General features: G+C 38.2%; 1 protein-coding gene and 1 long non-coding RNA gene across 9 annotated transcripts; one reads left to right on the top strand and one right to left on the bottom strand.

Moving 5' to 3' along the window:
• Positions 1–5,443: 5,443 nt before the first annotated feature.
• aars2 (alanyl-tRNA synthetase 2, mitochondrial (putative)) lies at positions 5,444–16,744 on the bottom strand. Its single transcript, XM_052591150.1, has 22 exons — positions 16,459–16,744; positions 15,629–15,817; positions 15,092–15,237; positions 14,822–15,013; positions 13,858–14,002; positions 13,623–13,768; positions 13,439–13,547; positions 13,318–13,356; positions 12,600–12,714; positions 12,320–12,447; positions 12,054–12,198; positions 10,074–10,243; positions 9,881–9,994; positions 9,654–9,794; positions 9,438–9,575; positions 9,002–9,105; positions 8,581–8,689; positions 8,386–8,511; positions 8,180–8,290; positions 6,175–6,258; positions 5,968–6,081; positions 5,444–5,890 (listed from the first exon to the last, which is right to left on the bottom strand). The coding sequence occupies exons 1-22, from the start codon at positions 16,714–16,716 to the stop codon at positions 5,708–5,710; spliced, it is 3,006 nt and encodes a 1,001-aa protein (XP_052447110.1). The 5' UTR covers positions 16,717–16,744; the 3' UTR covers positions 5,444–5,707.
• LOC127988407 (uncharacterized) lies at positions 10,418–12,063 on the top strand. Of its 8 annotated transcripts, none has more exons than XR_008161636.1 (5): positions 10,783–10,899; positions 11,029–11,158; positions 11,289–11,460; positions 11,504–11,761; positions 11,934–12,063. It is a non-coding gene; the product is annotated as an uncharacterized LOC127988407 (long non-coding RNA). The 8 variants fall into 8 exon arrangements; XR_008161634.1 differs by having other exon boundaries at positions 11,848–11,954; XR_008161635.1 differs by having other exon boundaries at positions 10,866–10,899; positions 11,073–11,158; positions 11,504–11,718; positions 11,848–11,990.
• Positions 16,745–17,339: the final 595 nt, after the last annotated feature.

Below are 17,339 nucleotides of genomic sequence, written 5' to 3'. Positions count from 1 at the left end.
TAATTTACAAATTACACGCTACATTCATAATCTTGCACTTTTCTAAATTCATCCGTCACCCTACACAGTACTAGTTTCCCTCCCCTTTGTCAGTTTCACTCTTCAGCCTGTTCGCTTACAGGGGTCATATGATGTGATTGAAATTTTTTTCTTTCTCTTTGGAGTTATACAAGGTCTTGGTGCATGAAGAAGATCTGTAAGATTGGGGCAGCCGTGGCCTAATGGTTAGAGTATTGGACTAGTTATCTGAAGGTCGTCGGTTTGAGTCTCGGTGCTGGCAGGAGTTGTAGGTGGAGGGAGTGAATGAACAGTGCTCTCTTCCACCGTCAATACCCATGGCTGAAGTGTCCTTGAGCAAGGCACTGAGACCCAGATGCTCCCCGGGAGCTGGATATACTGCTCCAGGGGTGTGTTCACTTCTTGCTGCTGTGTGTGTGTGTGTACTTGGATGGTTAAATGCAGAAAACCAATTCTGAGTATGGGCTACAATACTAGTCAAATGTCATGTCTTTCACTTTAAAGTTGCAAAGACTAAAGTCTCAAACCCAAAGAGATATTGTTTATTAAAGATAAGACTCTACCACGCCCAAAACACTTTAGTCAAAAATATCACATAGGCTAGTGTTTTTTTTCCTTCTGACAGACGAGGCCCATGAAACACGTAGCTCAGCGGCCCATTGGTTGTTTTCTTGATTGACACTGGACTGGCCCAATATCTTTGAACAGCACCATCTATGGGATTTCTGCCTGCACACAGTTTCAGTGTGATCATAGAGAAGAAATACAAAGGAGGTGCAGAGAAGCTGTGTGAAAAAAAACAAAAAAAAAAAACAGGCTCTTCAGCCAGGCGGTGCCAAATGTGTCAAATTGACACAAATGTTTTAGGCAGAAGCAGCTCCTGTGGCTGATGAAAGTGGTGGTGGTGGTGGTGTCGGGCAACAGTGGCATTAACAGTGTTAGTGAGGAGGAGACTCAAGAGGAGAGGCGACAGAGATGAGGGAGTGAGGGTAGAACCTGCGGTAAGCCATGATAAAAAATGAGTCAAAAACAAGTGGTGGACAAACTCTTGATGATAACACTACAACAATAAAACAATCAGGCAGTATACTGAATGCTTGCAGTCTGGCTAAGTGTGTGGCTGTAGAAAACCATAACGTCAGTGACATCAGTTGACCTTTAAGCTAGTTTTTTTACATCTTCTATATATATATATATATATATATATACTATATATATACTTCTCACTGTGAGAGTAACTATTAATATAGAACTATAAAGTCATGAAATTATATATATATATATATATATATATATATATATATATATATATATATATATATATATATATATATATATATATATATAATCTTGTAAAGTACAAGGAGTTCACCTAGAATTTATTCAACACCACTTTTTTGAAGTACAGTATTTAATGTGTCCACTCTCACTGATTCTTTGTAGTTTTAAAGAGTAGGAGTTGGTAGACATATTCAGGGCAGGGGAGCATAAGGACGGGTGGTATTTGTGATCTTATGTGGTGGTGGATCGGTCTGGGCCAAAATGCCAGGGCCAATTTTTTGTCCCAGTCCATCCCTGTTCATAACATTTCAAACACATCACTGATCTGATATAACTGGAGTGTGTGTGAGCCCTGAACTGGGTCAGGAATGCTATTCCAGAGCTAAATGTAAAAACGCTCTACCTCCTTTGGTGGACTTTGTTATCCTCATTCAACTACATTGTCACATAAATAAAATTTATGGATCCATAAATTAAAAATGGAGCACTCATGTCTGAAATAGGGCTAGGAATAAGCCATATACTAAATAATACATTGAATATGGAGTGTGTTGTTGTGTCATGATGTTTTATAGCATTTACAGCTATAATTTAATATTTAGCTACTTTTATATATGGATTCATGGACAACAACTGTTGTAATTTGTAATAATTGTTTAAAATACTTTTTTTTAATTATAATTATTCAGTTGATGCATTAATGCATTCAAATGTTGACAAACTAATATTTCTAGTTGGATTCCCACCTCTGTACTGTAATATCTACACTGTTAGATAAAGATAACAGAAACCAAAGTCACAGTCACTCATTTATTCTCAAAGGCCTGCTCTGCAACCGAACACCTTTTTTTGTGTGTGTACAATTTTGTGTACATGCCATGAAATTTAAAGCTGTAGTTGCTCATCGAAATGTAATTTACAAATTACATGCAACATTCATAATCTTTCACTTTTCTAAATTCATTCATCACCCCACACAGTAAAGCCGCCCAAATATTCATGCAAAGAAAGGACTGGTTTCAGTAACACAGTTCGAGTTGAAGCAGTCATGTCAGGGAGATGCTGTATCTAGGAGAAAGCAAAATCACTTTATTTGTCCTTTTGAAAGTAGATGCATTTTGGAATCTTTAAGATTATTTCCCATAAAACAGCAACACATTTTATGGATGACTGTTTCGTGAACCTAGGAGAGGAGGTCATTCTGACTTTGCTATGACAATCTGGCACTTCTAAATCAGCTACTGGAAGTATGTTTTTTATTAGTTTAAGTATTTGCTATTGACTATTCAAATGCGGAGTTTTGCGTTATATATGTCTGTGTGTGTGTGTGTGAGAGAGAGAGAGAGAGAGTCCTTGCACTTAACTGCCCTTGCCTTATCTTTTGCAAACAAATGAGGTTTAACACTGTCTGTCACACGGCTCTGTTCCCCTTTCGGTCTTGAACTGATAGTAAAACTGAGGACATTATTAACTGTCTTTACATTTATTTTGAAATAAGAAGCTCACGATTATGGAAAAGGTGTTCTTGCTGTTGTGTTTGTCCAATCACAATGCACTGGGTCAGTTGGCCAATCAGAACAGACTGCACTTGTCAGAAGGAGGGACTTTGTAGAAAACGACACATAGAGGACCTACAATAATGTACAGTATTTAAAAAGTGTTTTTTAAACATTAAAGCATGTCAACATATTTTCTTACACCAAATAATGATCTTTAAAAAAAGAAAATCAAATGACCCTTTTAAAATATGATACGAGACGATACATATTGCTACAGTGACGTTGCGAGAGGGGGCTTGGGGACGGGGACCATTCACCTCACAAATAAAATATGTCTTATCATTGCTTATTTAATCTTGCTGTGGCAGATTACCGCATACCTTAACTAAACGCAGCTTTGAAGCCCTCGTTTTAAGATATGGATATTTAACGAACATGATTCAATCACCCAAATGGTCTTATTCCTAAATGACTGCTTGAGTACCATCCAAAAAAAATAATTCAAACCTGCATTCGCACTGCATCCGCTATATATGAAACGTCTTTACAAAGTCTTTTATGTCGTTATTTCTGTTACAAACTTGCAAATAATCACCGAAGTACTAGGGTAAATGTTTAGTTTGAATATAAACGTTATCTACAGTAGCGATAAAAATAGAGTGGCCTAATTGTATTTATTTATTGTCTCTATTGGTACAAAAATACTGACAGCCAATCAGAATCAATCAATCCGGCAGACGCGTGCACGCCAGAATGATATATGCTCATATAAAAGAACCACTGAAAGATGCATGCTATTTTTTCCTCAAGAAGCAGAGTTGTGCATTCCTTCTATGAACTGCGGGTGGGGCTTAAACATTTTCCAATACAATTATAAGAATAACTATCCACAAATTACTTTTATTTATACATTTAAATACTTTTGTAAATAAAATTCATGTATTTATTATTATTAATATTATTTACATTTTGAGATAAACTGTTACCTAATATAAAATGGCAAATTTACTATAATCATAAACAGTTTTTCACAAGTTTCTCTGAAACCACTTTCTCTGAATTAAATGAAACTATGTATATCAACTTTCAAAAGTTAAGTTTGTTAACATAAGTAGGCTGCTTGAGCTAACACAATTTTCATTGCTGAGTCTTCATTGCTGTTTCAACACGGGGATAACCAGGGAATAAGTATTTACTGTATGTCCTGATGTCGTAAAGATAACACTGTGGGTGGGACTTTGAGAAATGGACAGATGATCAAGCTTTCCCTCTTTATAGGTGCATTCCAGACTCTTCGTGTTTGATCATTTGAAGTAAGTTCAGCATCTGTTTGTTGGTGTGAGACTTTATAGTTAATCATTATATTTTATTGGAAAAGTCATATAAATTCGATTTTCATGATTTTACATTTAAATGATTGGAAAAAGAAGACAAGTTTGTATGTTTTAAGGGTTGCTACTCTAGCAAAGCAAGTCTACTCTGTGGGGTTCCTCAGGGGTCCATACCTGGACCATTATGATTTTTTGTAATTATTTCTAGTGGTAAAAAAATAAATAAAAAAACTTAAAAGTAACTAGTCTCAGTCTCACTGACCTGATCACCTGCTTGATGACTTCAGGATTACTAGAAACTTCCTAGCAGGTGTGAGTTGGAGCAGGTTGGAGCTAAACTCTGCCTCTAGTGGGTATTGCACAGTGAAAGAAAATAAAATCTGATGTGTAGATATAGTTTGATAGAAGTGCACAAAAAAATAATTCTAGTTTTCCATCTAAACCTTCTTTTAAAATGAGCAAGTGATTCACGTGTGATTCTGTCTGGGATCGAAGACATTTTTAGACAAGATTAGAAATAAGATAAAAGGTTCTCACAATTCAATTATTAATGAACTGTGTCACCATGAGTCCTCGCAGTGCGTTTCCCTTTTCTCAGCTGCTGCTGCTCTCCAGAGAAGTGATTCACATCTACATACTGACAGTGGGTTGAGTCAGCATTACTACTATGTATAAACAGAATATATGCATGCACTTTTAGAGAGCATTTGTCACAATTCTAATTTCTCTTTCCATCTTTCTATTTCTATCACTCATTCTCTGGTTGTGATAATCAACTCTATGAATATATGAGATATATGATAATATATAATTGATATATTATATACATTATATATAATTTATATACAATTATATTAAATAATTGTATTTATTATACAATTAACAAAAGCAAAAAAGGCCTCTAACACTTGCTTGCTCTATTCTTTTTTCTTTTTATTTATTATGTAATAATAATAAACCTTGCTATGTGAACTACGTTAAGCGAATGGAGACTTGTTATAGCACTTGCATATCATTGCTCTTTTATTGAATTTGATTGCTTCCATTGTCCTCATTTGTAAGTCTCTCTAAATAAGCATTTGGCTTTTCTGCCTGTCCCTGCATAGTATATGGATTGTCTTATTTTTTATTGTATTTATTTTATTGTGCAAAATAAACTAAACTAAACAAGAGCTCTTTTGTCACCCTCTGGTGGCTGGACACCAATGAAGGTGACTCTCTAGTGAGCAGGGTGGCGCTCTGACACACTGAACTATGCTTCTACAGTATTTCAAAGACCATGACTGTAACATTTAACTGACACAATCAGACAGATTAGAAATTATATCAATCGTGTATTAACAATTATAAATTCTTAACAGAGCAATGCCATTCCTCGAATTTAAGTACATTTTCTTGAACCAAACCAACTATTATACAGTGTACCCAAAACAGAGCAATAAATTACATAATAGCAATGTTTAATATCAACATTTCACAACCCCAACCTTTTAAAGCAAAGGAACAGGAAGTATAATTTTTGATTGATTTAACCATTTTGATGAAACGCATCCATTGTGGTATCCAAGATTAGTTTGTTCAGGATGCCTTTCGGATTTTGTTTTGAGCAAACTCTTCAGCCCAGTGCAAAATGTCTGTAACATCTGTGAGTTTGGCTGCTTTTCCTACACCTTTAGCCACATCGGTTGAGCCGTCTGCATTTCCTCCCAAGCGTGCACACACAGAATGAGCCCATTTAAGGGCCGAGCCACTGGCAGAGCCCTAGAAAGAGAGTATGAAGACAATCACATACCTGTGGATGATTATATCATAGTTGTGAGATTTTGTGTGTGCTGTACCTTGGGTACTTGGCAGGCACAAAGCACCTTCCCTGACAACTGCAGGTGGGACAACAACATAACCATGGAGTCTGGAGTACTTTTGCTCATCTGGAGCACAGTCTTCATCAGCACCTAAACGAGATTGCATGTATACAAACTGTTTACATTTGACACAAATTCATTCATCAAACATCACCACAAAACTATTTACATATCGGTAATTACCGATATTGAGTCCGTATGGATCAAGTCCACCACCACAGGTTTATTAGAGTGTTTGACCAGCAGCTCTTTGGCTTTCATGGCAGCCTGGAGCAGAAAATAAAAACAAATAACGTCAACAAAACCTCACAAAGCAGGCGTGACGGGAATGACTACCCAGCATCTCTTTTTCTTGAAGGGATACTCCACCCCAAAATGAAAATTTTGTCATTAATCACTTTCCCCCCATGTCGTTCCAAAACTGTAAAAGCGTTGTTTGTCTTCAGAACACAATTTAAGATATTTTGGATTAAAACCGGGAGGCTTGTAACTGTCCCATAGACTGCCAAGTAAGTTACACTGTCAAAGTCCAGAAAAGTATGAAAAGCATCGTTAGAATAGTCCATCTGCCATCAGTGGTTCAATATTATTCAATCTAGGGGGAAGTCATGGCCTAATGGTTAGAGGGTTGGACTCCCAATCGAAGGGTTGTGGGTTCTAGTCTCGGGCCGGACGGAATTGTGGGTGGGGGTAGTGCATGAACAGCTCTCTCTCCACCTTCAATACCACGACTTAGGTGCCCTTGAGCAAGGCATCGAACCCCCAACTGCTCCCCGGGCGCCGCAGCATAAATGGCTGCCCACTGCTCCGGGTGTGTGCTCACAGTGTGTGTGTGTGTGTTCACTGCTCTGTGTGTGTGCATTTCGGATGGGTTAAATGCAGAGCACAAATTCTGAGTATGGGTCACCATACTTGGCTGAATGTCACTTCACTTTCACGTCACTTTCACTTTCACTTTATTTACTTGGCAGTCTATGGGACAGTCAAAAGCCTCCCAGTTTTCATCCGAAGATGAACTAAGCTTTTACGGGTTTTGCACGGGGGTAAGTGATTGATGACAAAATTTTCATTTTGGGGCGGAGTATCCCTTTAACAATGCTTTTGTATAACAATTTTATTTACATTAGTAAATTTAATCAAATTACAAAAACCTAAAATGTAATGAATTACATTAAAGCATTATCAAAAAGTAATTTAAATATAGTAACGTATACATGTAACATGTTATACACAACTCTGGGTATCATAAACCCTATTCAGACAGGACTAGTTTTACAGTGGATCGTTGAAGAAATTTGTCATATTTAGCTATTTTAATCCTGTCTGAATCTGCCATGTCTGTGTTTTTTCCTCATACAACCTCTGGAATAATTAGAGAGCAAATTACCCACTGTTCTTCAGCAAACTCAGTGATCAAAAACTTTAATCCAGGTGATTACAGATAATATTTTTTTTTCACAATGTGTTTCCTTGTGTATTTTGGCAAACATGAAATACCGTAGATGCTCTTACAATGCACATTTTTTATATGTTTGCCAAGCAAAGAAATAAAAAATAATAATAATCAAATCAAAGAGACAAATCACGTAACTTTAACCGTTAAGACTGGCTACTGTAATGGCTACTGTAATATCAGCGTCAGGTAAGATTACACCCCCTTATTCCTGCACTCATTTACATAGTTTTAATTACATATGTACAAAAATTTAAACATAGCTTTCCTACAAATACATAAAAATATAAAATAGTTAAACTACAGTAACCACAGATTAACTATGGTTTTCTATACTAGCCTAAGCTTCACCATAGCTGGCTAGTTATAGTAAACCTGTGGTTTATAAAAAAGTATTATGAAATGACGCAGTTTCCATTAACCAATGTTATGTGACTATAACGTAACCTTTTGCCTCTATATGGGCATTTTTGCAAAATTTACATAAGACATATTTACAAATGGGCTAGGGTAATGGGAACACGCCTGTGTGATCTCTACAATGCCCAGATTTACAAAACAGACCCTTACACCTCCATAATAATCATGGAGCATGGAGATGTTAGCCCTGTCCAAATTAGTACATGAAAATGACAGACGTCAGGTGATAAGAATCAAAACTCAAACATAGTTTAGAAAACTAGTCCCATCCGAACAGGGATATAGACTGAATTTTTACCCTATAGATATATCCACCTCTTTGATCTCCAATTTTCTGATGGTGTTGTTGCTAGTCTTCTGCATTGCTTTCAGTCGAGTCTGCAGCTCTCGCCTTTGCCATTGTGGGATAGCTGTGATATCAACTACCTATAATGTATCACACATAGGATACAGACCAAAGAAATTCATACATCACAAACTGAACCTGCAATGAAGACGATAAGTTATGGAGAGCTACATACATTCATCAGGAGGCCAACTTCTTTAGAGAGCCTCTGTGCTGCTGGTATAGACAGGGAGCTTGCAGCTCCTACCTGGACCGCCAGAGACTCCAACTCTTCTTGCATGTCTTGGGCCGTCTCCCGAGCCTGGATCACAGAAACTGTTAGTATCCCAGAAATCAAACTGGTACGGAAAGCAGATTTTGATTTTCAAACCTTTTTTGCTTCATCTCCAGTAACAGCAAGGATACGGCTAATGCCTTTCACCATCTGTCGCTCAGACACAATAACAAAGTCCTTAATTGCTCCCGTCCTCAATAAATGCCTGATAAAAACAACAATATATTGGTGAATTTGGCTTCAGCTTGGAAATAGCCAAATGTTTTTGTGGTTTGCCCAAAGGACAGGTTACCAACCCTGTTACTGGAGGGCTACCATCCTGCAGAGTTTAATTACTAACCTAAGGCAAGCACACCTGAACCAGCTAAACAAAAATGATCTGGACTTTATTGCTTTATTTTTAAAACTACAGGCAGGTTTGTTGGAGCAAAGTTGGAAATGCAGGAAGAAGCTCTCCAGGAATAGGGCTGGCTACCCTTGTTTCCAAAGGGTTCCAGCAGTTTTGGAAGAACCTTACGTGCCACAGCAAAGCTCCACTGAAGCTTGTTCAGTGCTGTTTGAGTTAAGCAGATCTGAAACAGGCATGGCTACGGACACTACTCGCACTGGGTCTGGATACACCTAAAACAAACAACAGATCAAAACTTTAAAGTGTGCACCTAGCACTAGGAAGGTACTAATAATTAAATCAGGATCCAGTATTGGCAGAGAGTCATTATTAAATGACTTGGATCAGATCAGGGACACAATGAACTTGATCGGGACATCCCTAGATGTTAGGTCTCCAGGAACAGGACTGGACTCCCCATTTTATACCCTGAAAATATATACCTCTAGGGATACAACAATCCAATATTCAATATTGGTCTGATATGGATAGGATTTTTGGTTGAATTGGTTTTGTATTTGCAGTATTGGAAATAAGAAAGTGGTATTGAGTCATCCCCATTTACCTCATCTATTGTTCTCAGACCCGTAATCTGTTTAGCTTTGGACAGGGGGATCTCCTCTACATACACCTCTGCATTTTGACGAATGATGTTCTGGACCAACTCCTCAACTTGCTGTAGCTCAGACACGCTCAGGGAGCCCTTTAAACAAGTAAATACACATGTATTAAATATTTAGGAAATCATTAAATCACCAAGGTAGCCACTTAGCCATTGTACCTTCACGCTGAAGTCGAAGCGGAGCCGGTTGGCGGTGCAGTGAGACCCTTGCTGGCTAACAGAAGGACCTAGCAACTCTCGCAGAGCAAAGTTTAGCAAGTGTGTGGCTGTGTGCTTGACCATGCAGCCCATTCGGTTAGCCTAGAGTTGGAAATGCAAAACTTAGTGGAAGCTATCTGCATAATGTATTACCATGGTGTAGGTACTTTTGCCCCTACTACTCCCACCTCATCCAAATGAAGTTGCACTTGGTCTCCAGTTCTCAAAGTCTCTGCTGCTGTTACCTGATGTACCACATAACCCCCAGCCAGACGGACAGACTTTACAGGGAACAGCACATCCTTCAAAGAATAACCACAATGGTGAATCTTGTGCTCATACATAAAAATAAGACCTCTCAGATGGAATGTGATCAGTAACCTGCAGTCCATCCTTGGTGAAGTAGCCCTGATCGTGTGCCTGTCCACCCTGCTCTGCATAAAAGCTGGTCTGGTCCAGAATCACACCACAGTGCTGACCCACATTCACCTCTGAAACCAGAGACCCATCACAGTAGAGTGCCAGGACTGACGCTCTGCAAGGCTGAAACACTGACAGAGAAAAATGGGTCAGGATCCTCATTCAGTCTTACACGGTGCCCAAACCAGGTGAAATGCCATTAAGTGACAAGCAATAAATTAATATCAATGATAGTTTTTGTTCTAATCACCTGAAATGCTAGTTCACTGGTCCAAATCCTGCTCCACCTAGCTACATATTGCGCTTTATCACTGCGTGGTATGGCTTGGCACAGCTCAGCTCAATTTGGTACTGTACCCAGGGTAAAACCACCCAAAAGTTAACTGTACCGTGCCATACCACACAGTGGAAAAGTGCCAATAGATGCTGCCAGGGTGTTGCTATGCTAAGTGATTTAGCATGTTGTTATACAGTTATTGTTTTGTAACATTGCTATTTGATTGCTCAGGTGTTTTGACTGATTCTTTAATTTAGTGAAGAGGTTGCAGTTGCTATGGTGTTCTGAGTGAAAGTGTGCATGGTGTTTCTTAGCTTACTTCTATGTAATTTCTGAGGTCTTACAAGTGAATTCTAATTTGCTAGCGTGCGGTAACTGAGGTTTTCCGAGTGTATTTTAGTGTGCTGCTGTGTGGTAAATGAGGTGTTCTTAGTGTTTTTTTAGTGTGCTGCTGTGCGGTTACTGAGGTGTTCCGAGTGTTTTTTAGTGTGCTGCTGCGCGGTTACTGAGGTGTTCCGAGTGTTTTTTAGTGTGCTGCTGCACGGTAACTGAGGCGTTCCGAGTGTTTTTTAGTGTGCTGCTGCGCGGATACTGAGGCGTTCCGAGTGTTTTTTAGTGTGCTGCTGCGCGGTTACTGAGGTGTTCCGAGTGTTTTTTTAGTGTGCTGCTGCGCGGTTACAGAGGTGTTCCGAGTGTTTTTTAGTGTGCTGCTGCGCGGTTACTGACGTGTTCCGAGTGTTTTTTAGTGTGCTGCTGCGCGGTTACTGAGGTGTTCCGAGTGTTTTTTAGTGTGCTGCTGCGCGGATACTGAGGCGTTCCGAGTGTTTTTTAGTGTGCTGCTGCGCGGTTACTGAGGTGTTCCGAGTGTTTTTTTAGTGTGCTGCTGCGCGGTTACAGAGGTGTTCCGAGTGTTTTTTAGTGTGCTGCTGCGCGGTTACTGACGTGTTCCGAGTGTTTTTTAGTGTGCTGCTGCGCGGTTACTGAGGTGTTCCGAGTGTTTTTTAGTGTGCTGCTGCGCGGTTACTGAGGTGTTCCGAGTGTTTTTTAGTGTGCTGCTGCGCGGTTACTGAGGTGTTCCGAGTGTTTTTTAGTGTGCTGCTGCACGGTTACTGAGGTGTTCCGAGTGTTTTTTAGTGTGCTGCTGCGCGGTAACTGAGGTGTTCCGAGTGTTTTTTAGTGTGCTGCTGCGCGGTTACTGAGGTGTTCCGAGTGTTTTTTAGTGTGCTGCTGCGCGGTTACTGAGGTGTTCCGAGTGTTTTTTAGTGTGCTGCTGCGCGGTTACTGAGGTGTTCCGAGTGTTTTTTAGTGTGCTGCTGCGCGGTAACGGAGGTGTCCCGAGTGTTTTTTAGTGTGCTGCTGTGCGTTTACTGAGGTGTCCCGAGTGTTTTTTTAAATGCTGCTGCGCAGTTACTGAGGTTCTCAGAGTGTTTTTTAGTGTGCTGCTGTGCGTTTACTGAGGTGTCCCGAGTGTTTTTTTGTGTGCTGCTGCGCAGTTACTGAGGTTCTCAGAGTGTTTTTTAGTGTGTTGTTGTGTGGTTACTGAGGTCTTCCGAGTGTTTTTAGTCTGTTATTTGCTTAAAGATAAAAAGATTTAGTCTCACGTCTGGACAAGACACAGTTTATAATATTTAACTGCCAGACATTATCTTTTCACCCTCCAGTACCATATTTTCCATCAGTCCCCATACTGTAACAGTATTTTGGGGAGTCGTCCGTGTGAGGAACTCCTTGATTTTGTAGCTCCGCCAGACTATGAAGATCCAGCTGGTCAACCCTATCTTCATCATCCTCCTCTGACTGAGATTTCAACTGAGAAAAAAAAAACCCCGACAAAATTAGATATGTCCCAAAAAACAGAGTTTATTAATAAATGAGCCCATATTCATCCACAAACCAGATATTACATAAAGGAAAGCAAAAGCCCAAGTACCTTCTCATATTCCTCTTCAAACACTGCCATCTCTTTTTTATCAACCATCTTGCCTTTCTCCTCCAGCATCAGGTCAATGAGATCTAGAGGGAAGCCCAGGTTACGATGTAGCGACCAGGCAACTGCAGCTGATAGAAACAACAACACAATGGACACAGAGTGTAAAACAAATATAGAAAAAAACACACAGAGAGAAATATCAGCATATCTGCATATATGAACCTGCACAGATAATAAAGAGGTATAAGAAAATTGAATTACACAGCTTTGCAGGCTTTACCTGGAAAAATGACGAAGTCTTTGTCCATATTGCTGATGGTCCTGTCAATCACCCTCCTGCCCTGCTTCAGTGAGGACAGGAACTGGGCTTCATTCTGATTAATGAGATCCATGATCTAGAGAGGAAGCACAACATTTTGTAGAAAAAAAGTTTAGAAAACACAAAGAAGTATCTGCACTAGCAGCTTTCCTAGACTGAAAAAGTGCAATGATACATTGATATATCATAAGTCATAATTTTAAGCTTAATTTTGAGATTTGAATATATATATATATATATATATTTTTTTTAAGTCTCACCAAGGCTACATTTATTTGATCAAAGATAATTCTACAAATTGAATTGAAAAAACACAAATCTGTGTTAAAATGTAATTTATTCCTGTGACGCAAAGCTGAATTTTCAGCATCATTACTGAAGTCTTCAATACCACATGAACCACATGATCCTTCAGAAATTATTCAAATATGCCGATTTGCTGCTGAAGACACATTTCCTGTTATTATCAATGTTAAAATCAATGCTGCTTAATAAATTGGCATTTATTCTTTTAAAATTAATAAACACTTGAAGTTTCTCAAAAGGCAAAAACAGCACTTATTTGAAATAGAAACCTTTTGTAACATCATACATTTCTTTACTCTCACTTTTTTAAAGAATTTACTAATAAATATATCATAAAACATGTAAAACTGTGGTACTTTTTGAACATGCATACCCTCTCAGACTCTGTGTGCAGCTCAGGATAAGAATCTCCCTGAGAAAGAGGAAATATGAAACTCAATGTTAATACACACAATGCAGTGATACAAGTGATAACTTGGTCGTAATCATCTCACCAGTATATGAGCTACAGTAGGCACCAGGCTTGCCAGTGCACCTTCAGGTGCCTGAAGCACTTCTGTAGAAAACCGTACGGCACGTCTCAAAATACGTCTCAGCACCAGCCTATGACAAAGAGCACATATAGCTTGAATTTTATACTTTAAATGACTCTGCGTACTTTGATGAAGTCGGACTTACTCAGCGCCTGTCATGCCTGGGTAAACTCCATCAGCGATGCACACGCTGAGTGTCCGAATGTGGTCAGCTACGACTCGATAGGCCATGTCAACCTGACCCACATCAGCCTCTCCAGTCCTGCCTTGATATGCAGGAGCCTTAGAGCACTGCATGCACCAACAATAGATGCAATGTGGTTTAGTTTGAATTTAACCTGCAATATTATTCCTGTAAAAGGTTAATGAAGGTTAGAGACCTGGTGGATGGCGGACATTAAAGGTGTGAAAAGATCTGTGTCATAGTTGGAGCGTTTCCCCTGCAGGACGGTCACCAGCCGCTCTAAACCCATCCCAGTATCCACACTGCACTGGGGCAGAGGTCGCAGGCTACCACCCACCTCCCTGCAACACAGAGAGAGACATATTCACTAGTGTGCATCATTAACTAAAACTACAACTATTTGAAAACATTTTGTAGATTTAAATAAAGTTGAAATAAAATATAAATATTAGATGAAAGATTAAAAATAAATAAAATAAAAACTAACAAAAATGACATAAAATGACAAAAGATGTCAATAAAACCTGTAAAAAATAAAAGCTTAGTATAGTAAATAGTAAATGTTGTCTTGATTTTTTTTTTTAAAGCAAAATAAAATTTAATCATAAACTTATGATTAAAGAATGAACTGATGAATAATAAATAAACTAATAAGAATGAAATAAGCACACAACAAGATTACTAAAAACTGAAAATATAAAAATAAAAGCGAATAAATGGAACAGGAAATATCGCCTTGAAGCAAAATAGAAACTACAACTGAACTCAATTTTTAAATAAAATGTAAATAATATATATATATATATATATATATATATATTTATATATATATAAAAACCTGAAATTAAAATATATCAAACCTAAGAAGTTATAAAAAAAAAACTAAAATGGCAAAAGCACATGACAAAATTACTAAAAATGAAGTTTAATATAAATAATAAATGAAAAACCTTAATTATATGACGGTAAGAAATATTGCTTTGAACTGAACCAGAACACCATTGCTTCGCCACAGAATATATATATATGAACGATAAAAGACCATAGCTAATGTTTGTAAAGCCTGAAAGAATATTTTAAATAAATTTTAAAATATACAAATAAAACCTAATTCAAAATATGAATAAAAACTAAAATAAATACTAAAATAATGCCCTAACCTGTTATACTGCATGAATACTAGATTCCAAATTTCCACTACATCTGGACTGTCTGCGTTGACCAGTGAGGCGGCGTTCCGATTCCCAACGTGATCGTAGTGAATCTCTGTGCAGGGGCCACACGGACCCGTCTCGCCCATTTCCCAGAAGTTATCCTTCATTCCGAACGGCAACACGTGATCCGGCCGCACTCTGCACGTGAACGTCACAACAATCCAATGAGTCTCCAAAAGAAAACAAATGTGTTTGTCAACTTTGTTTTGCACTTACCCCATGCTGAGCCAGATTTGGCGTGTCTCCTCATCGGCAGGGAGTCCATTCCCCACATCTCCAGAGAAGTACGAGACGTACAAGCGATCTGCGGGAATGCCGTACTCTTCCGTTAAAAGTCGCCAAGCCATTCCACAGGCTTCCACCTGTATTATGAATTATGAATTAATTAAAAAAAATGCACAAGTATTGAGTTCCATCAGAAAACTACATTTGCTTGCATTCTTGGGAGGAACAAAATAGTTCTGTAAAAGAGCAGATGTTTTGTGTGAGAATTCAAAGTTTCTCATGGGAACAAAATACTTTTTGCGAGAGAAATGTTTCTCGAGGGAACGAAATAGTTTTACGAGAAATGCAAAGTCTCTCTTGGGAATGCAATAGATTTGTGAAAGAATGACGAAGCTTCATGGGGGCTTCTCTTTCGCAAGAGAATGCAAAGTTTACTGGGCGAACGCAATAGTTTTAGGCATGAGGCATCCAGATATAATAATTAAGAAAACAAGTGCCTCATTAAATGAACTCAATAACTGGCCAAACCTTGAAGTAATCACCAAATGACCAGTTCCCCAGCATCTCGAAGAAGGTGTGATGGTACACATCTTTCCCCACATCCTCCAGGTCGTTGTGTTTGCCTCCGGCACGGACACACTTCTGACTGTTCACCACCCGCCGGTACGATGCCATCTCACTGCGGGGGTCCGGACAGCCCAGGAGAATGGGTTTGAACTAACAGACAACACACAGACCGTGAGAACCTACCCTTGAAAATATTATTACAGAAGACATGGGATGTTTTGGTAAAGATAATTTATAATTTATAATGTATTTGTCTTAAGTGTCAGTTTTTTCAAAATTGAGATTTATAGATCATCTGAAAAATGAATAAATAAGCTTTCCATTGATGTATGGTTTTAGGATTGGACAATATTTGGCCGAGATACAACTATTTTAAAATCTAGAATTAGAGGGTGCAAAAAAAAAAAAAAAAAAAAAGTTCAAAACCATTGAGACAATCACCTTTGAAGTTGTCCAGATGAATTCTTAGCAATGCATATTACTAATAAAAAAATAAGGTTTGATATATTTACAGTAGGACATTTACATAATATCTTTACATGAACTTTAGTTAATATCTTAATGATTGCTTGGCATTAAAGAAAAATTATTTTTGATTGATTGTTTGTTTTTTGGCTACTGCTGAAAATATACTTCAGCGACTTAAGACTGGTTTAGTGGTATTTCTCCCTACATATATAATAGTACTACACGAAACAAGCCCAGAAACACGGTAAAACCGTTGTACTTAGACGTGGTTGTTCGTTATTATGTTGGCCCTATCCTGCAGGTGATGTGATGTTGGTGTGTACCTGGTTCATCCCTGCATTGACGAACAGAAGGCTCGGGTCTCCTCTCGGACGCACGGGCGAGGACGACACAACCCGGTGTTCATAACCTTCCTTGAAAAAGTCGATAAACTTCCGCCGTACTCTTTTGGAGGTGAATTCTTTATGAGATTGTGGATAGGACAGAGCCGAGCACCGTCTCACACCCGCAGATAAAACGCTTAATTTTGTATTTAAAAGCGCACAGTAGAGCTGTTTCACCAGCCCTATGCGCGCAGCCATCTTGCTGCGTCACAGCGTCAAACAGCAACATCCAATCAGCGACGAGAACGAAACTGAAACTAAACATGACGACGAATATGTTCTAAATAAAAAATATAAAACGCAAATATATGACTTCTAATATATATATATATATATATATATATATATATATATATATGTATATATAAACACTTCAAATTTATATAAATGTTATGCATATAAAAATGCGATAGAGTAAGATTTTAGTTTTTTTAAGCTTTTAAAGCAAATAATTAATCGACCTCAAGTTTATACAGTATCAGTGTTCAAGCACCCAAGTTATTAAAAATCTTGGTGTCATACCAATTTGAAATCTTGAAAAATATTCACTGCGTCCCTCAACAGGAACATATGTAATGAACCACATCAACCAAAAATAAATAAGATCAGTAAATTACTTGAAATATTTTACTTCATCAAATGCTGTGTTTTATATATATATATATATATATATATATATATATATATATGAATATATTTTCACATTTTATGACCTTTCAGCAGCCATTATTTCCATATTCAGTGGTTTATTCTAACAGCCTGATTTGATTCTCAAAAAGCATTTAATATGATTATGTTGACAACAGTTGTGCACATTCCTA

This window comes from Carassius gibelio, chromosome B22, assembly GCF_023724105.1.
Source record: "Carassius gibelio isolate Cgi1373 ecotype wild population from Czech Republic chromosome B22, carGib1.2-hapl.c, whole genome shotgun sequence".
Classification (NCBI taxonomy): domain Eukaryota; kingdom Metazoa; phylum Chordata; class Actinopteri; order Cypriniformes; family Cyprinidae; genus Carassius; species Carassius gibelio.
Note: the sequence above shows the minus strand (reverse complement) of the source record. Positions and strands in the feature narration are given on the sequence as shown.

Coding starts and splice junctions, on each gene's coding strand:
- aars2 (XM_052591150.1), bottom strand. CDS start 16,716: ATGGCTGCGCGCATAGGGCTGGTGAAACAGCTCTACTGTGCGCTTTTA. Junction 13,357..13,438: donor CTACTGTAGCTCATATACTG/GTGAGATGATTA, acceptor CCTCTTTCTCAG/GGAGATTCTTATCCTGAGCT. Junction 10,244..12,053: donor GGGGACTGATGGAAAATATG/GTACTGGAGGGT, acceptor TTTCTCTGTCAG/TGTTTCAGCCTTGCAGAGCG.